Here is a 20,198-nt window from a genome sequence, read left to right as displayed (position 1 = left end):
AGACCCTGGACCCTGCTGCGCAGGGCTGGGCGGCTGGGCTGCCGGGGCCCTGGATCCCACCAGGCTGGGCAGCCAGGACCCCGGGCCCTTCCCGGAACCTGCTGCGCAGACCATGGGGCCTTTAGCACACAGCTGGGCTGCAGGTGTGTGCTAATTGGTCCACATGCAGCCTGCAGGTTGAGAACCACTGCTTTAGAGCCTACAAGTCCAATCAGTCCTACTTTTTGTTCAGCTAATCGCTAAGACAAACAAGTTTGTTTACATTTGCAGGAGATAATGCTGCCAGCTTCTTATTAACAATGTCACCTGACAGTGAGAACAGGTTTTCGCATGGCACTGTTGTAGCCGGCGTTGCAAGGTATTTACGTGCCAGATGTGCTAAACATTCAAATGCCCCTTCATGCTTCGACAACCATTCCAGAGGACATGCTTCTATGCTGACGACAGGTTCTACTTGATAACGATCCATAGCAGTGCAGACCCGACACATGTTCATTTTCATTATCTGAGTCAGATGCCACAAGCAGAAGGTTGATTTTCTTTTTTTGGTGGTTCGGGGTCTGTAGTTTCCACATCGGAGTGTTGCTCTTTTAAGACTTCTGAAAGCATGCTCCACATCTCATCCCTCTCCAATTTTTGAAGGCACTTCAGATTCTTAAACCTTTGGTCGAGAGCTGTAGCTATCTTTATAAATCTCACATTGGTAACTTCTTTACATTTTGTCAAAATACTATTTTTTATTTATCTTTTTTACAGGGCAAATATTTGCACTAAAAATAATATAAAGTGAACACTGTACCCTTTACATTCTGTGTTGTCATTGAAATCAATATATTTAAAAATGTAGAAAAAGATCCAAAATATTTATAATAAATTTAAATTGGTATTCTATCGTTTAATAATGCAATTAAAACTGCGATACATCATGACTATTTTTTAAAATCTCACAATTGATTACGATTATTTTTATTATTTTTTTGACAGCCCTAATAGAAATAAGAGATTTGGAGATAGGAAAGTTTTGTTTTAGATAATTAATAAACTTAAAGCAGCTATCTGCAGGAATGTTAATTTTGCTTTATAATGCATATGTTTAAAAAAGTGAACCAAATTATTTTAATCAGATAATAGTAATTATTGCAAGCCTTCCACAACACTTCAAATTTGTCAAGTCACTGTTGCCTCAAGCAGATCAATATATCCTCTTCAGTGAAAAGGTTTATGGGAAAGAGCATTTCAGCTGGTCCTAATAATCTCTATTGTAATGAGCCATTAATCATTTATACTATGTTTGTGGTATAAATATCAACAACTGTTCCTTTCCTTACTATTTTAGAAAACCATGATATAGTATTGACAACACATGTAGTCTTATATATTAGGTATTTACTATCTCTAATTTGTTTCTGCTGCTCCAAAGATCATCTACTTGACTGATCATTCTCATCACCCTACTCTTTCTCCTGTCCTGCCCCTTATGCATAGGAAAAACTCCCTATCAAAGTCTGTAAATCTATCACCTTATCTTCCTACAAATGCCTCCTTATGACGCATTTCTGCCAAGATACCTATAGAATAATTGAAACAGATAATGGCTGCCCAGGTGGTGAGCAATTCTGCATACAGCTAATCTATACAAAACTTGCTCATGTTACTGCTATCCTGTTCATCCTTTTCCAACTCCCCAAATGTGTCACACTCATTTACTGCATCTTGTCTAAGATTCTTTGGGCCATGGATTATCTTTTAGTATATGTGCAAGTTGTGCCTGGTGCAATGGGGCCCTGAGCTGTCCATAATCAGTAGGTGCTACTGTAGTAAAAATTAAGTATTAACAACTTATTTCTAGCTCTAGATTGATTAATGATAATACCTATTTAATTACCATGCCAAAATGTAATAGTTTTGTGCTGGATTATTTCCATTTATTACTTCATTTACAAAATGAGGATAGACCCCTTTCTGTGACAGAAACCCATCCCCGCCATTCATCAGCAGCTCACTGCCCTAGTACTGGGATAACAGCAACTGACATTGGTATTTACTCTCTGTTTTCATCTCTGTTGTAACCTACAAAGGTCACAAATTTATGGGTACTACTTGAGAGCCCTTTTTCAACTTTCCATTTCTGAACACATATTTGTAAGTGGTTACAGGGTGGCATACTTTTCCTGTTGCTTTGTACTTTTCAAACAAAGGGATCCATTCCCCTCACTAAAGTTCTGCAGGGAATGAGGATGGGGAGACACTCAGAGAATACTTGCAGCTTCCTGGTCCTATACCACCCAGCTCTAGGGTTCATTAGAGCAACGGAGGGGCTTTTCTAATTTATATCAGTGGGAACTAGTGTAGTGGAGCATTGCTGCATCCTACCCCAGTCCTCTCTCAACACTACCTATAGACGAGGAGACACTTCTGTCAGAGTTATTGCCAGTAGAGAATTCTTTTGCACAACAGGGATTCTCTGGCCCTTTTCAGCCAGAATCCACTGACTTTTTGCTGTCTGAGCAGCATTGAACGAATGGAATGGACTGGACAATCTGGGCTACTAGTTTCATCATACTATATAGGACTTATATCAGGGCATATTTATCTTCCAATTTCCTATATGGGGATGAGCAGAGGCAACAATTCTTTTTCATCCCACAAAAGTAATTCCTTATAAATAATTTTGTGTATTTTTTCCCCTTATGTATATCCTCTTGATGTAAGAGGATAAGACTTTCCAGAATGCTAGTAGATCCAAGGAGAATATATAAGCAGAAAGTGCTTTAAAGATGACTTTCAAAGGCAATTTCTTCTTTTTAAATAAAAGGGCTTGATTTTTTTTGCTACTTTATTATGTATAAAAGACTGAAAATTTTAATAAAATAAATAAATTTGATTTCATTCTACATCTATTTTACATTAGACATGTAAGAACATAAGAATGGCCATGCTTGGTCAGACCAATGGTCCATCTAGCACAGAATTCTGTCTTCCAACCGTGGCCAGTGCCAGATGCTTCAGGGGAACGAACACAACAGGGCAATTATTGAGTGATCCATCCCATGTCATCCAGTTCCAGCATCTAGCAGTCAGAGATTTAGGGACATCCAGAGCATGGGGTTGCATCCCTGATCATCTTGGCTAATAGCCATTGATGGACCTATCCTCCATGAACTTATCTAATTCTTTTTTGAGCCCAACTATACTTTTGGCATTCACAATGAGTTCTACAGGTTGACTGTGCATTGTGTGAAGTACTGCCTTTTGTTTTTTTAAACCTGCTGCCATTTAATTTCACTGGGTGACCCCAGTGCTTGTGTTATTTGAAAAAGTAAACAACAGTTCCTAGTTCACTTTCTTCTCCACACCTAGGGTGACCAGATGTCCCAATTTTATAGGGACAGTCCCGATTTTTGGGGTCTTTTTCTTATATAGGCTATTACCCCCCAGTCCTGTCCTGATTTTTCACACTTGCTGTCTGGTCACCCTATCCACACTATTCATGATTTTATAGACCTCTATCATCAAGTTGTCTCTTTTCTAAGATGAACAGTCCTGGTGTTTTTAATCTCTCCTCATATGGAAGATGTTCCACGCCCCTAATCATTTTGTTGCCCTTCTCTGTACTTTAAAAAAAAATAATAATAGCTGCATTACAATTGGAGAGAGGGGGCAACCAGAACTGCACACAGTATTCAAGATGTGGGCGTACCATGGATTTATATAGTGGCATTATGATATTTTTATTAATCCCTTTCCTAATGGTTCCTAACAGTCCATCAGCTTTTTTGACTCCCACTGCACACTGAGCAAATGTTGGCAAAGAACTATCCACAATGATTCCAAGATTTTCTTTTAAGTGGTAACAGCTAATTTACACCCCATCATTTTGTATGTATATTTGGGATTATATTTTCCAATGTGCATTACTTTGCACTTATCAACATTGAACTGCCATTTTGTTGCCCAGTCACCGAGTTTTGTGAGACCCCTTTGCAACTCTTTGCAGTCAGCTTTGGACTTAACTATCTTGAGTAATTTTGCATCATCTGCCTATTTTGCCACCTCACTGTTCAGTCCCTTTTTCACATCATTTATTAATATGTTGAGCAGCACAGGTCTCAGGACAGATCCATTGGGGGCCCTTTATTTACCTCTCTCCGTTGTGAAAACTGACCATTTATTCCTACCCTTCATTTCCTATCTTTTATCCAGTTACTGATCCATCAGAGAACCTTCCCTCTTATCCCATGACTGCTTACTTTCTGAAAGTCCAAGTACACTATATCAACTGGATCACACTTGTACACATGCTTTCTGACACCCTCAAAGAATTCTAACAGATAGGTGAGGCATGATTTCCCTTTACAAAAGTTTGTGTTGACTGTTCTCCAACATAGTGTGTTCATCTATGTATCTGATCATTCTGTTCCTTACTCTAGTTTCAACCAGTTTTCCTAGTACTGAAGTTAGGCTTACTGGCCTGTAATTGCCAGGATTGCCTCTGGAGCCTTTTTTTAGAAATCAGCATTACATTAGCTATCCTGCAGTCATCTGGTACAGAGGCTGATTTGAGCAATACCAATATATACCACAGTCAGTAGTTCTGCAATTTCATATTTGAGTTCCTTCAGAATGCTTGGGTGATTATCATCTGGTCCTGGTGACTTATTAGTGTTTAATTTATTGATTTGTTCCAAAATCTCCTCTATCAACACCTCAATCTGGGACAATTCCTCAGATTTGTCACCCAAAAAGAATGGCTCAGGTTTGAGATTCTCCCTCACATCTTCTCTAGTGAAGACCAATGCAAAGTATTCATTTAGCTTTTCCGCAAGAGCCTTATCTTCCTTGAGTGCTCCTTTAGCACCTCAAACTGCCCTGGAGCCAGGGATCCCAAGGCTACAATCTCCCAGGTAAACTGGCTCACAGGGCTACCTGCTCAGGAGTCGGGCAGCCCAGGGAGCTAGCTAGCTCGGGAGTCTGGAAGTTCCTGGCCTCTGGACAGTCTGCATGGCAAGGCTACCCTGGAACAGCAGACCCTCAGTGAAACTGACATTCAGTGACCAGGTGGGCGAGGTAATATCTTTTATTGGTAACATCTGTTGGTGAAAGAGACAAACTTGCAAGTTAGAGACAAGCTTTTGAGCCTGTGTAACTTGAAAGCTTGTCTCTTTCATCAACAGACGTTGGTCCAATAAAAGATATTACCTCACTCACCTTGTGTGTCTAATATCCTGGGACTAACATGGCTACAACAACACTGCAAACAACATTTAGTGACCAGTCAGTTGAACATATTTAATTTTGAAGGCTTACTACTATTTAGCAGAACTTCCCACACCCCCTTAGAGCAAACTTGTTCTGAGGTTGTCAACCATGAAGTATCTACACTGTCAGGTGGAGAGCCTGGGAGTGGAGATGAAGGAGGTGGTCATGGTCTTGTGAGATCACATCCACATCTCTTAGGAATAGCAGTGGAGGTCTGACCAATAGGGCTAGTAGAGTTGAAAAACAATGTTGACAAGGCTATTCTGGGGCTATTAAAATGAGATGAGTGGAATCTTTCTTGACTTTGGACAAGACTATGGGCAGGAGCAAAACTGGAGGGAAGGCAAATCAGGGTAAGAGGAAAGCATCTGTCAGTGAACCTGGGCTGCGACTCACTTAAGAAACAAAAAAGATGACTTTTTTTGTTAGCTCTAGTTGCAAACAGGTCCACTTGGTGAGTTCCCCACGGTTGCAAAATGGACCTAGACATACCTGGGTGAAAAGACCACTCCTGGCGACCTGCAAAACAACTTGATCAGGTGGTCTACTTTGAGCTCCCAGAAGGTAAGCAGTTCTCAGGTTGAAGGAACTGGCAATGCAGAAATTCCAAAGGAGGACCGCCTCCTGGCATAACTTTGTCAAATGGTCTCTCCCTTGCTGGTTACATGGAACATGGCTGCTGTGTTGTCTTTGAGTACCAGCAAGTTCATATGCAGAAAGAATGCCTTCATATGCAGAAGGAATGCCATACGAGATAAATGGATGGCCTGAAGGTTCCTGATATTTATATAGAGCCTTAGGCTCTGAGTCTGAAGGGGACCAAGTGAGCTCCCCAACCTAGATCTGATGCATTTGTGTTTAGAGAGAGTAATTGTTGTGGATAGGCAAAGGGACTATCTTTGCAAACATTTGCAGGTTCTACCAACTAGTCCAGCGAGGACAAGAACTGAGCCAGTACTAGAACTACCATGTCTGTATGTTGACGGGCCAGAGAGGCTAGTCAACCCTGTAGTTCTCTGAGGTACAGCATGACACACTGCACAACATAAGTGCAAGCTACCATGTGCCCTAGAAGTTTGAGGCAATTTCGAACAGTGATGACAGGGTGCACTTTTTGATCTAAAGCAATGACCTGCAATATCTGGAACCTCTGCTCCAAACAGGAAAGCCCTGGCCTTTGTAGAATCCAGGACTGCCACAAAATCCTTTGAATGGACATCAGGATCAACTTCTTTATATTAATTAGCAGACCCAGTGCATTGAAAGTGGATTGAATAGTGTCTATGCTGGAGATAAGAGATGATCTTATCAACTGTCTTATCCGAAAAGAGCAAGGGACCTTCAAATGGGAGGTCTTGAATGGTTTGTTGCACCTCTGAAGGAAGACCTGATGACTGCAATCTATATTAACACTGCATACCGATGGTGGGGAAGCCAAAGATCAAGCTGCAGAGTCTGCAGCATCCAGGCTCGCTTGCAAGTGAACTTCATTTCACAGCAGCTAACTCCTGCTTTACCTCATCAAGGAGCTTGTCTTTGAATTTCAGGATATTATCTCACAGGTTTAAATCTTATCTCAGCAGAGTCTGCTGGTTCATAATCCCAAGCTGTAAACCTTCTGTGGAATAAAGCTGAAGGGAAGTGGTTATAGAAGTGCTCAAATCCCTGTGAATGGACATATCATCTTTCCACCCTTTTAGCAGTGGGAGGCAGGGAAGATGGGTTTGCCATAAAACTTTGGCAGGTTCCAGGATAGACTCATTAATAGGGAGAGCAGCCCTAGAGAGCCTCCTGCATAGGCTAAAATGTCCATGAGCCTGTGTGACCTTCCTTGCACTTCTTTTGGTTAGACAGCCAGAGCTGCAGCCATCTTCCTCAACAAGTCTTGATATGAGCCCTGACATCATCAGGAGGGGAAGAAGTAGACTCAGTCACTAATGCCTCATCAGGAGAAGAAGATGAAGAGGCTGAGGGTTGTTGAGGCGGTCCTCCCTCCAACTCATCCACAGGAAAGTCCTGAGTGCATGGTTCCCTCTGCATAGTACCAATCCCGGTACCGGGGGGGAAGACGGTGACCTTACTGCAGACGCTCCCAGTGCCTAGCTGACATAGAAGAGCAGGAAGGAAGGGAGTGGAGAACCTCTAGGATGTGGACGGAAGCCCCACGGGATCCAAAAGGGCCACTGATATGGAAGCAGGACCCAGCTATGTGCAGGTCATTGGTAATTAAAGTGCTAAGGCTGTGGCTGGTACCATGGTGGGCATGTTCGTGTCGAGATGCATATGATCCGATCTGAGTCTGTTGAAGAGTTTGCTTCCTGAGGCCGTGGTGGAGTTGACACTATCAGTATCGGGGAGACCGGCTCCAAGTCTGGAGATGTGGGTACTAGCGAGAACGTTGCTAGCTTCCTTCTACATAGAATCTATTGAGAGAGGCTGCAACTGTAGAAGTCACCTGTACTAAACAGTACACTGGGGTTGGAGCCGGGACTGTGGAAGCGTGCATTTCTTCCAATCCCGGCACTGAGTGAGATTCCTGAACAGCAGGGGAAACTGGTATTGACAGGTTAAGCAACTCTCTGGCTGCCTCCAAAGTCTCAGGTGCAAACTGCACTGGAATGGGCTCCTGAGTCTGAGGTACTGAAAGGTGCACTGATCCCTCAGGGATTGGTTTCAATGGACCCATCTTGGGCTCTGGAGTCAGCACTCCATCCTGGCTTACTGACTGTGTCTGGGGGTGCCTCTTCTTTGAGTGCACCTCCAAGTCCTAACCTCGGCTTAGTGCCTTCACTGTAGACTTCAAAGGCCCCATTACTCAGTGTTTGGGAAACTTACGTTTTCTCTTCTTGGGTACCTGTGACTAGGCTCTGCCTCTGAACTCAGAACAGGGCGAGCACTTCTAGCTGAATTGGACATGCTCAGTACCCGTTCTGAGCGGGAAGGTTCCCATGGTGGATGAAGTGCAAACTGCATAAGTAGGTACTTGAGTCTTGCAGCCCTGTCCTTTTCTGATCAAGGTTTGAATCTCCTACAAATGTTACATTTGTCACTCACATGCACCTTTCCCAGATACTTAAGGCACCTGAGGTGTGGGTCACTCACAGGCATAGACTTGTTACACGAGTGACGGGCCTTGAAGCCAGGAGAATAAGGTGTTTAGTCTAGTACAGCCTGGTACCCAACTGGAAACTGTTAGTAATTTTCTATAATAGGATTATCCTAAACTTATTCTTATATCTAAATCTATACAAATACATTACAGTAGACTAAAAACTAACTCTACAGGTACTACTGAGGTAAGACTTGCAGATGCAAAGATTGGAGCTCCAACAATCGTCACTGGTGGAAGGAAGGAACTGAGGGGCGTCAGGGGCACTGGAGGAGGCTCACACTGCCCCAACAGGTACTGCTGAGGAAAAAATCTCTGACAACTGTGCATGAGGCGTGTACATACCTACAGAGGAATGGACGTGTACAATGTACTTGACTCAAAGAAGAAAGCTTTGTTACTTTCACATGTATAGTTAGGGTACCTATCAATTTCATGGCCGTGAAAAATGTGCCACAGACCGTGAAATAAGCCCTTCGCTGTGAAATCCAATCTCCCCTTGTTCCTAGGAGCGCCCCAGCAAAGGGGGCTCCTAGCTCCAGCTGGCCTGGGGAGGGACAGGACTTGTCCATCCCCTGTGCAGCCGCTCTGTGGCAGCGGGGAAACCAGACCCACCTCCGGATGCCCCCACCGCCCTGCTGCAGGATGCTCTGGAACTGGACAACAGCCCCAGAGGTTCCTGCAGCTAGAGGAGACTTGTGGAGGTGGGTCCGATCTTCCCCCTGCTGCTGGGAGTGCCCCAGCAAGGGGGCTCCTAGCTCCAGCTGGCCTGGGAAGGGACAGGACTTGCCCATCCCCTGTACAGCTGCTCTGGGATGAGGGGGAGACCAGACCCACCTCTGGGTGCCTCCCCCTACTGCAGGACACTCTGGGACTGGGCAACACCCCCAGAGATTCCTGCAGCTGGAGGCGGCTTGTGGAGTTGGATCTGATCTTCACTGTGCTGCTGGGAGTTCCCCACCAAAGGGGGCTCCTAGCTCTGGCTGGACTGGAGGAGGGACAGGACTTGCTCTTGGGTATCTCTCCCGGCTGCAGATAGCTCCGCACCTCTTCCTCCCCAATCGCTTCCTGTCCCCCTCCCTTTGCAGCTGCCTGGGGAGGGGACGTTGTACAGGGAACTCCCCGCCCCCGCCTTTCCTGGTGCAATTATTAGCTTATTTCAAGAAAAATAAAAAGTGAGGCACTTGACAGAATTTTTTGATTGACACTTTACAGCAGCAAATCGCACACAGGGCTCAACTCATTGATTGGTAGATATGGACATTAGGGAGGTTTTGTAGTGGTCTCAATTGACTGTCTACCAGAAGACACATGCAACTACTGTAAAATGAGTGTCCAAAGTAAATAAAAAATGATTACTGCAGTGGATCGGGTGAAAGAATTAGGAAGCCAAACTCTACATGCCAATGGTGACACTATTTTGTACAAGCTGCAATGTTTCATTGGCTCACACATGTTGGGCAACAGTTCAGCGCCAATTAGACTCGGAAACCCATCAAAGCAGAAAGAGGGCTGCAGATAGTGAATTGCTGGTAAATTAAAAGTTAAAAAAACAAAAAACAAATTTCTTCTCTTTTTAAGAAGATGACAGAACTCCGAGATCTGTCATTTAGCTAGAATGGAACTTGTGGATGCATTGGCAAGTGCTAATATACCATTGAAAAAACCTGATCACCCAAAGCTGTATGAATTCATTCAACGGAATGTACAAAATGTGGTTGCTTACCAAGTGCTAATAAGCTATGACAGAACTACCTTCCAAAGGTTTTTGCTACACATTTTGAGGAGATGAAGTCTCCAATTAACTCATGTGAGTCTTTTGTAATTATTTTGGATGAGTCCACAGATGAGCAAGACAACTATGTACTGCATGTTCTGTTTGATTTTATTTCTGACAAGGCCAAAGATGTATAGACAGGAAAGCTAACAGTGTTCGCCGACTGCATTTATTTGGATGCTGTTAACTACACTAGTTTCTCAAGCAATAATTAAAAGTTTTTAAATATAGTGCGAACTCAGACAAAGTATCTGCTTTCATAAGCGACAATGCAACTTACATGATGAAATCTTTCAAATTGGTTCTCCAAGGTCTAATGCTGTCCATATTACATGTAACGCACATATAATTTCTCTTTTCAGTGAGCTGTGGAGATGTGAGTTTGGTAAAGTTGATAAACTGGTCAAGTACATTAAAAAGATGTTTAAACTTTGCCCTAGCCACAAACTTCAATACAGGCAGCAAGTTGCAAACACGACTGAAATGATTGAAATTGGAGAACAAAAAATTGCACTTCCTGCAGTGCCAGTAATTACTCGTTGGAATTCCTGGTTTCGGGCTGTACAGTACCATGCAGCTCACCTGAAGTACTACTCTGAGTTTGTCTCAGAAGAGCTGACAGTGACACCGAAAACACAGGTATTAACAGAATGTCAACACTTCTAAACGATGCTCAGCTCAATGAGGAAGTTCAGTTTGTTGCCAAAAATGCCACAGGACTCATGGACTTAATCACTTGGTTTGACTCTCAACATGTCACAATCCACTAAGTGTACAACAAAGTAATGGATGTAGTGGTCTGGGCTGAAGCACAGTCAAACGAAAATCACGCTGATACTGCTGAGTTAAATGCCAGTGCTCAGCAGATGTTTTCTTGCATGGCAATTCTACTCAGACAATTCTACTACCATGGGGAAGAGTCCAGCAATGTAGCAAAAATGGCTCAAAAGTTTCAACAACCTGCAGCAGGGTTCCTAAAAGCAGTGCATATTTTTGACCCTGCAAAAATGCACCTGGTGCTAGTAGATTTAACTTTGCTTAATGCAATTCCTGGCTTTGATAAAACTGTAGGCAGGAGCTGCCTGCTTACAAAAATATTGCAAAAGAAGGGGTGTGTAGTTTGCCTGTGCTACAGTTTTGGAACTCAGCGGAAGGCAGAATCCCCCATCTTGCAAGGCTAGTTCGGCACTGTCGGACGATTCCAATGAACTCCATAGATGCAGAGAGAGCAGTGTTTAAACAAGGACAGGTGGTTTCAGCACAGAGACAGGGAATGAAGAAAGGCACGGTTGCTGGATGCTCCATGGTGACATTCAATTAATGCCATTTGAAACAAGAACTTTTTTTTCCCCATGTGTTTTTGTTAACTTAAGGCTGTGGCTCTCAAGTTTGAGGCTACCAATTGAGATCACTACCCTACAAAACTGTCTCAGATGCCCGTATCTACCAATCAGGGAGTTGAGTCCTTAGTGTTGTTTGTTGCTGCAAAGTGTCTATCAATAAATCCTATCAAGTTCACATGAGCTGTCTTTATTTTATTGAAACACACTAATAAAATTGCATCTGGAACGGGGGGCACACCCTGTACAGTGACCCCTCCCCCTGCGGTTGCAGGGCAATGGGGGCAAGCAGTGTGTGTGTTGGGGTGAGGTGTGCGGAGCTTTCTGCAGCTGGGAGACGTACCCAAGAGCAGACATGCAGAGGAAGAGCAAGTCTTGTCCCTCCCAAGCTGGCCAAGACTAGCCGCTAGGAGCCCCTGGCTGGGGCACTCCCAGCAGCCCGGGGGAGATCAGACCCACGTCCACCTGCAGGAACCTCTTGCAGCTGCAGGAGGTTGCTGTCTTCAGAGTCCAGCTCTGAAGTCAGCACAGAAATGAGGGTGACAATCTTATGATCCCCCCATAACAGGTTTGTGACCCCCAATCCCACAATCCCCTTTTGGGTCAGGACCCCCACGGATACAACACCGTGAAATTTCAGATTTAAATATCTGAAAACATGAAATTTACCAATTTTCAAATCCTATGGCCATGAAATTGACCATAATGGACAATGAATTTGGTAGGGCCCTATGTATAGTGTTACAGAGTCCAAGTGTAGTTTGACTTCTGTTTGTCTTTAAAGATGAGTAAAGAATGAGTACTCATTCCTACGGAAGTGTTCCCTGTTAATCAGGAAAAAAGCGGAAAGACAAATGTTAGTACAATACTATATTGTGAGGCTAAAACAGATAAAAGGTCATTATTAATTCTAATGTATCATGTAGTTACTCAGACTTGCTTGTCTTGATTTCATCTCTAAATAATAACTGAATTATTAACATGAATTACGATACTAGGTGGTGCATACTTGTTTTGAACACTTTGTTCAATGGGAAACGCATTATCAGCTAATATCTAATGCATTCTTAAATTTTATATATCAATATTCCTAGTACATACAAAATACTTCAATTTGAACTATGTTTACTTTTATCAATGCACATTAATAATAATTTTTCTCTCACCTGTACAATATCCCTTTCTGCATATTTTCCTCTTGAGGAGACTCTGACTACATCACCATCCAATTCTTCCATAGCTTAAAAAAAAAAAGTAGTTTATCCACTTGCCATTTCAGCCACCCAACAAAACTATTTTATTAAAAAGAAACTTTAGATCCTTCTGAACCCAGAGCAACAAAAAGCCTTCCTTTCTATTAATTTAAGGCATCTCTTAAGATCCTCCTTTATACAAAATGTATAAGGTACAACAGTTAATTTGCACCCTCCTACCATTCACAGAACAATTTGTTTCTTGTATTTATAATTTTATTTACTTCTTTAGCACAAAATAAACCCTGGTATGGAAAGCCAGTACAAAACTTTTTGGATAATTTAAATCCTACCCCACTCTAGAGCTGTAGTCTATAAACTGGAGTAGCAGTAACATGGAAACAGCACTGTAGCCTTATACCCAGATTTGAGTGTGGGACTCTCTTCTAACTCCCATTCCTTCAGTTAACTGCACTTTATCAGTAAAATAAATTTCACAACTATTCTCTATTTCTCCCCAGGTAAAGAAACCTTTTTCCTTAGCCTTTGACATCTTTTGGTATGGCATGAGGCAGGAGTGATTCAAACTTGCATCTGGAAATGTAATGACTGTCACTGTCTAGTAGTAACAAACTCTTGAAGATTATGATAGTAAATTGATCATGTAACACTTTAGGTAAGGAATTTGTTCAGTGTTTACATAATTTTTTTAATTTGACAGGGCATAACTGATTTGCATGTGAATATCTACAGCACATTAATAAACAATCATACCCCAACATGTATAGAACTAGAAAAACTAAAGTGATTTTCTATTCTAAAAAGTGACTAAAAATGACACCACATTTTTATGGTCTCTCAATGATTTCGAGAGCGAATGTGCTTAGTTTACAAGTAAATTTTTTTCTCCCCATGAACTTAACCTGGAATATAAATAGAAGTTTGATTTTTTTTTCTTTCTTGTGCATCAGAACCAGTAATAAGAGTTCTGCAGGTCAAAATCTGCTCTAAGTGACACCTGTGCAAATCCATTGCCTCTGATTCCTCAGACATTCATTTTTTCCTTTTTGATTTTTTCCATCAGTTTCATTGCTGAGGCTATCACTGCTGTATATATCACCTGAAGCTTAGCTAATAACAAAACTGAAGTAGAAATATCGTAAGTGATTAGTACTATGACCCAGCACAGAAGAAAATCATTTACAAAAAGGATCTAAAGTCTAGGAAGTTTAGAAGTTTTTTGCCTTCAACCATAAGTTACTTTTTTTTGTAAACTATTTCCAGAAGACATCAGAAAGTGTTGTGATCTTTGTGCTACCCACTGAATTGAGCTCCAAGTTAGAGTTTTGTGGTATCACATCTATTCTACGTAGATGGATTGAAAAAACTGATTCAAAGCTAATTGTACAAGTGTTATATTTTTAATGAGATGCACCATATTCTGAAGTCTTTAAAATGCTCAACTTTCTGGCTATAATTTGGTTTGCAAGTTGTTCTATCTAGAACTGGTTGAAAGGAAATGTCCTATTCTTCAAACCTGAAATGTCTTACAGAAGCAAGTCCAGTTCAGTGAACTTTTGCTCATTCACAGACAGTGTTCTGTTGAACCTTGCAAGGTTCCCTACCAACTCACCTAGTGGGTTGCTGGGGCCCGTGGGCTTCTAGAGACAAGGCTCCAGGAGAAGCCTACCATGTAGACTGCTGCCCTGGGACTGGGGACCCTGGTCTTCCACGTACTATAGCAACAAAGCAGCCCCACCATGCAGACTGCCCCAGGACCAGGGAACCTGGGCTTCCAGGGTCTGTGGCTCTGAGGCAGACCTACCCTGTGGACTGCCCCACAGCTTCCAGGGTCCGCAGCTCCACCATATGGACTGTCCTGGGACCAAGGATTCCCAGCTACCAGGGTCTGTGGTAGCCTTACCAGGGTCTGTGATAGCTTTACCACATGGACTTCTGTGGAGCTGGAAGCCTGGAAACCCTAGAGGCTCTTGACCCCTGGCTGCTGAGCTGAGATGCCTAGGGTGGGCTCCCAGGATCTGTGGCAGGCTTGCCATGTGGACTGCCCTGAGCCCTGGACTCAGGGCTTCCAGATGCCTGGGCTAGCTGGCTCCCTGTGCTGCCCAAATCCCAAGTGGGCAGCCTAGAGAGCCAGCTGGCCGAGGTGTTTGGAAGCCTTGGGATCTGCAGCCTGGGCAGTCTGTATAGTGTGTCTGCCCCAGAGCCATAGACTCTGGGAGCCCAGCAGCTACTGACTGAAACTGACATTCTTGTAAGTTCCACGGCTGATGATAATGGTGAAACTGATAGTGTCAATCTCAGTCAGAGCTGCTGGTCTTGGGAGACATATTTTGTTTGGGAAACACCATGTGCTGGTGTTTCCAGTGTTTTTTGGGGATTTCATGAGAAATTTTGATTTTGGTCTGATTTGAAATTAATCCCATCTCTGAACTATCAATTTCTCCCTAACTAGAAAACCCAAGTTTTGGACAGCTCTAGTTTTATCCTCTGATCAGCCCACACCATTGGATTATCATTTTTTACTCATAGCTGTAAATTTTATTTAAGTTTGAGGGGTCTGTTTGAGAGAACTGCCTGTAGTTCTGTAACTGATTCCCAAGTTCTTTTCTGGGGAGAAAATGCTCTGGAGAGTCATTTGCTGGCTAGTTAAAAGCAGAAGATTTATAGGAGTCTCTTGTTTTCCACTCTCCCCCTCCCCCATGTTTAGGAACTCTGAATGAAGACAAATACTTAGTTTCCTCCAGTTCAGGACAGAAAGATGCTCCCTCTCCTAACAGAATAGCCTATCAGTGCTCTGCTACAATACATCCTCCTTTTAAAGTTGGTCTAACCCCCAGCCCCACCTAATATCAGGAAGCCCTTTTCAAGATTCATAGCAAATTTTGCATTAGTGATTAAAAGAAAATATAAAAATGTGTAATGTTTCCTGTTAGTTCACATGTGGACAATCAGGTATTCATCATTGCCATATCTTTTGTAAGGTGCATGGGGATTGCAACTCCTGCAGGGCATGATGGTATCAGTGTTTCCAGGATTGGCATGGAGGAAAAAATGGATTTGTTTAATTCTGGACACTCAGTTTGGGTGAAACTTGATAGTACGTATCTTATCCTACTGATCCCTATTTCTTTAGTTTTTTTATTCATGGTGATCTTTTCTGTTGTTTCATCACTGGATCTGAGTCCTAGGTTTATTTTTTTCTTTCTCAGGTATAAGACAACCTCTAATTGAAAGGTTGAGGACAAAATCTCCTATGGGCAGGTTATTTCATTATTGGCCACTTCAGAGTTTCTTGTACCTTTCACTAATGCAGCTGGTACCGGTTACAATTTAAGATAGATATGGCACTAACTGGACCATTGGACTGATCCAGTAGGGCTATTACTTTGATCCTATGACAGACAATTATAAGTACATGAACTGCAAGTTCTATTCTCTATTAATGATGGTCACTTTTTAACCTTGCCATACTTTTTATGTATTGTAGATATTGCAAGTATGACTTCTTTTTGCTTGAAGACAAATGAAAACATATCCATTTTATACAAATATGGGCAGGCATGGAAGGTCTAGGTTGTTTTAATAGATAAATGTCAATTTCATCACACACACACACACACAAACCAAATAAAAATAATACTTCCATTGATAATAATCAAAATTTACAGATAGGTAAAGAAAAATGTTGCTTGAGAACATATTAACATTTGATTTAAGGATGTTTACTTTGCATATTTTGATATCTGATATTGACAATTTGTATTTTAATGGTTATAAAGCTTTAACTTTTTGAATCTCAACATCTACTGTCATTGAATAATTATTGCCTGACCGCAACCATTTGTCTGACCATCCTCTAATTTACTGCAAGTCTGAAAATTCAAATAGATAAAACAAGAAAAAAAAATGCATAAACCCCATAATTCTATGCAACAGTGAAAATATAACTGATATAACAGGAAAAAAAATGCTTAAAAACAAACATTGATATTATCTGTTAAAATTATACAAAAAAAAGTAACAATCGAGTTCTGCTAAGCCTAAATATAGGTCAACATTTTCTGGAGCTACAACTGCAACCTCAGGGATGCAGTAGTAACTGTAGCCCCCATTCTCCACCTCTCTAAGGAGTCAAGGGATGATGTTCAATAGGTCTCATGTCTGTAGACCAACTTGACACTTCTTGCTCTTCCCTGTGAGCTCTATGTTGAAGTGCTGATACCTGCCACAGAATATAGCTTTGTAGAATGCTGGGGGAGTGCAGGCCCACTCAGGTGGCCTCTCTACAGCTTGGATGTTGCTTGGGTGCATTTAGGGTTTTCTGTACCTGTCGGGGGATCGAGGGTCAGGATTCTGCTCTAAAGTTTGGAAGAATTTTAAAATGTTGGTACTTTTTTGTTCACACTGTACTATTCTCCCAACACTGTTGCTAAACGATGCTATTGCCAAATCAAGAGACAATAATATAACCGCATTTATTATATGAAAATTAAATATAATCTAGATAATATCTTAAATTTACTCAGAGTTCTTTTATTTATTTGGTTACTGCAGTTAGAAGGATCAAGCATACAGTCAATACTACCAGCCATCTGAAACTGCACAAATAACTAAGTATCTGTTCAGCAAAACTTCTTGAGCATATCCTACCCACTTCTCTGCTTTTCTCTTTTTACATAACAGCTTGTGGAGCATTATAAATGAAGAGCCCATATATGGTTTTGTGAACTGAACAGGTGTCCTTAGGGGCAAAATAACTCCACATGCAGGCTTGTAAGCATGTTGAGCTATCAATCATCAAGTCAGCTGGAAACGTCAACATTGTTCATAGCTTGTTCTATATTATGCTGTTCTTTAAAAAGCACAGAATTTATCTGAAGAGCCATTATATTATTGAAATAGAAGGGCTAAGCAATTTAGGAAAAACAGGATACCAGAACACTTACCATCAAACTCTGCTGGTCCAACTCCTACTATAATTATTGACATTGGAAGCTTTGATGCCTTCAAAACAGGAAGAAAACAGATTTAATACACAGTATAATCTGCAAATATTATGCTGGACTTGAAAGATAATTGGATTAAAAACATGTACAGCTCCTTATATTGTGAGGAGGAAAGGAAAAAATACCAAAGAAAAATACATGTAAGTTGTCTGCTTTACGTTATATAAAAATCTTGGCTGAAGATAGTATGAAAGTTGATCATTTTGTTCTTTTGAGTTTTGGTTTGTTATTTCCCCATAATTTGTCTTTTTATGATTCATATAAAATAAAAAATATGATTAAATGCAACAAACTCTATTAAGGCACATTAAGAGTGCACAACTAAAATTCCTACAGCAGTTTATTAATCAATGCAAATAAGAGTTGCAAATGGGCATCCAATGGCAGAACCTGATGCTTAATTAACACACAGTAAAGTACACAGAATTTCAAGATACCATATATCTATCTGGAAGCAAGTAACTTAATTTTCTTTGCACATGTATTATTTCTATTCTTGGAGCCTCTCAGAAATAAAACTTTACATTTCTTCCATAAAAGAAATATTAATTAAAATTAATTAGCCAGGAAATTGAGAAAAAAGAAAATAGGATGAGTAACATAAAATAAAATTGTGAAAGGTAAATCTTTTAAAAAGAATAGATACTTCAAGGTTTTTATTCTATAAAATCAGATAGATGATATACAGCTTTACGTGAATAAAATATTTGTAAATTCACAAAGGCAATGTCATAAATATTTTAGGTTTCCTTTCCCTGATGGCAGCACAAAACATCTGCAAGTTTAAGGAAATGTTCTGGAACTAGCTGCCTGGAGCATGAAGACAATTAAAATCCATCAAGCAAATGTCAGAACTGACAATTGTTCCCTACTGGGACATACTGCTAAACTTTGAAATCTTTAAAGTCATTCTAAGCAGAACCTGTACATTGGCCAAAATCATACATGTACAATTTCACATACACCTCTACCCCAATATAACGCTGTCCTCGGGAGCCAAAAAAATCTATACTGCGTTATAGGTGAAATCGCGTCATATCGAACTTGCTTTGATCTGCCAGAGTGCGCAGCCCCGCTGCCCCCCGAAGCACTGCTTTACCATGTTATATCTGAATTCATGTTATATCGCGGTAGAGGTGTAATAGCAATTGTAGGGAAGCAAGTTGTTTTTGAAACACACATACTTTTCTTTTTATATATTCCATCACTATTTGTCACTTTTGATATTTTAGAATGCTGTCCATGAGCTAATTTACTTGAGCAAGAAAATATGACAGACAAATTTAATACTAACACAGCAGACAACTCTTGAAAACAGACAAATTTGCCTTAAATTACTCCCTCTGAAATGGACTTTTTTTTATAATATAGATCATGTCAAATGAAATTATACCTAATATGGTATACAGTTAAGATACCAGGAAATGACTGCAGTTACAGTGTAATTATAACATGTAATCCAGGTAGTTAACCTTCTGGTTATAGTACACCTCTACCCCGATACAACACGAATTTGGATATAACGCGGTAAAGCAGCACTCTGGGGGGGCGGGGCTGTGCACTCTGGTGGATCAAAGCAAGTTCGCTATAACGGGGTTTCACCTATAACGTGGTAAGATTTTTTGGCTCCCAAGGACAGAGTTATATTGGGGTAGAGGTGTCTTGTATTAGGAATATATATGTAAAAAGTATAACAGAGTAATTACAGGGTAATGTATTAAATATTTAATTAAAGGGTAATAAGTATATCAGCCCAGTAGTTAACTGTAGCTATCAAAAATATGATTGCAGTGTAATTAAATTGTAACTGCAGTATACATTCAGTATATATAGTACTGCTTTCACTGCACAGTGTAACTATAGTTACTGTATTATAAAATGTATTCAGATATATTTAATAAATAAAATACCCTACAATTTTTATTATAATTTTGAATATAAATTACTTTCCTGGACTCTGTCTGGTATACACAAGGCAGTATACAGTACTACAAGATGCTACACGTATGAATCCTGTAAGAGGGGGAAGTGAAGTTTATGAATGCAACCTTACCATTGGCATCTCCTGAATAAGTGCTTAATGTTGCAACTTTGAACACTACATTAATATAGTTTTTTCCATGGAAGTAGAGTGCATGTGACATACCAGTAACGAGAAAGATTATGCTCAGTGCCTGAAAACATCATTTATACCTAAACCACTGAAAATATATTCTGCTTGAACTTTACATAGATCAGACTTCATGAACTTCATTGTCTTATTACACCAAGAAACAGATTTCTTAGTAATTAATGAAAAAAGCGTTATCTGATAGCAATTCATTTTCAGTATATTTTTGTCAAGGTAACAAATGGATTAAATAAATGTAATAAGATTTTAATCTCAAGAATCCAGGCAGAAAAATTAACATAGCTCCATAAAAATAAAAAGTACAGATATCTCCAACATTTCACTTACGCCAAGTTAAAGATACAGCCATTTAGCTGTATTTC

The 20,198-nt window shown here is 40.8% G+C and overlaps 1 protein-coding gene across 1 annotated transcript in view; it reads right to left on the bottom strand.

Moving 5' to 3' along the window:
* The window catches only part of CPNE8 (copine 8), a 258,293-nt gene that overhangs the window by 3,135 nt on the left and 234,960 nt on the right, over positions 1-20,198 (bottom strand). The window contains exons 19-20 of the mRNA XM_029910832.1: positions 17,646-17,703; positions 12,652-12,725 (exon numbers count right to left, since the gene is read on the bottom strand). Of these exons, the coding sequence (XP_029766692.1) occupies positions 12,652-12,725; positions 17,646-17,703 (132 nt within the window). The remainder of the gene's footprint in view (positions 1-12,651; positions 12,726-17,645; positions 17,704-20,198) is intronic.

Source organism: Terrapene carolina, unplaced genomic scaffold (genome assembly GCF_002925995.2).
Source record: "Terrapene carolina triunguis isolate 2854851 unplaced genomic scaffold, T_m_triunguis-2.0 Scaffold68, whole genome shotgun sequence".
Classification (NCBI taxonomy): domain Eukaryota; kingdom Metazoa; phylum Chordata; order Testudines; family Emydidae; genus Terrapene; species Terrapene triunguis.
Note: the sequence above shows the minus strand (reverse complement) of the source record. Positions and strands in the feature narration are given on the sequence as shown.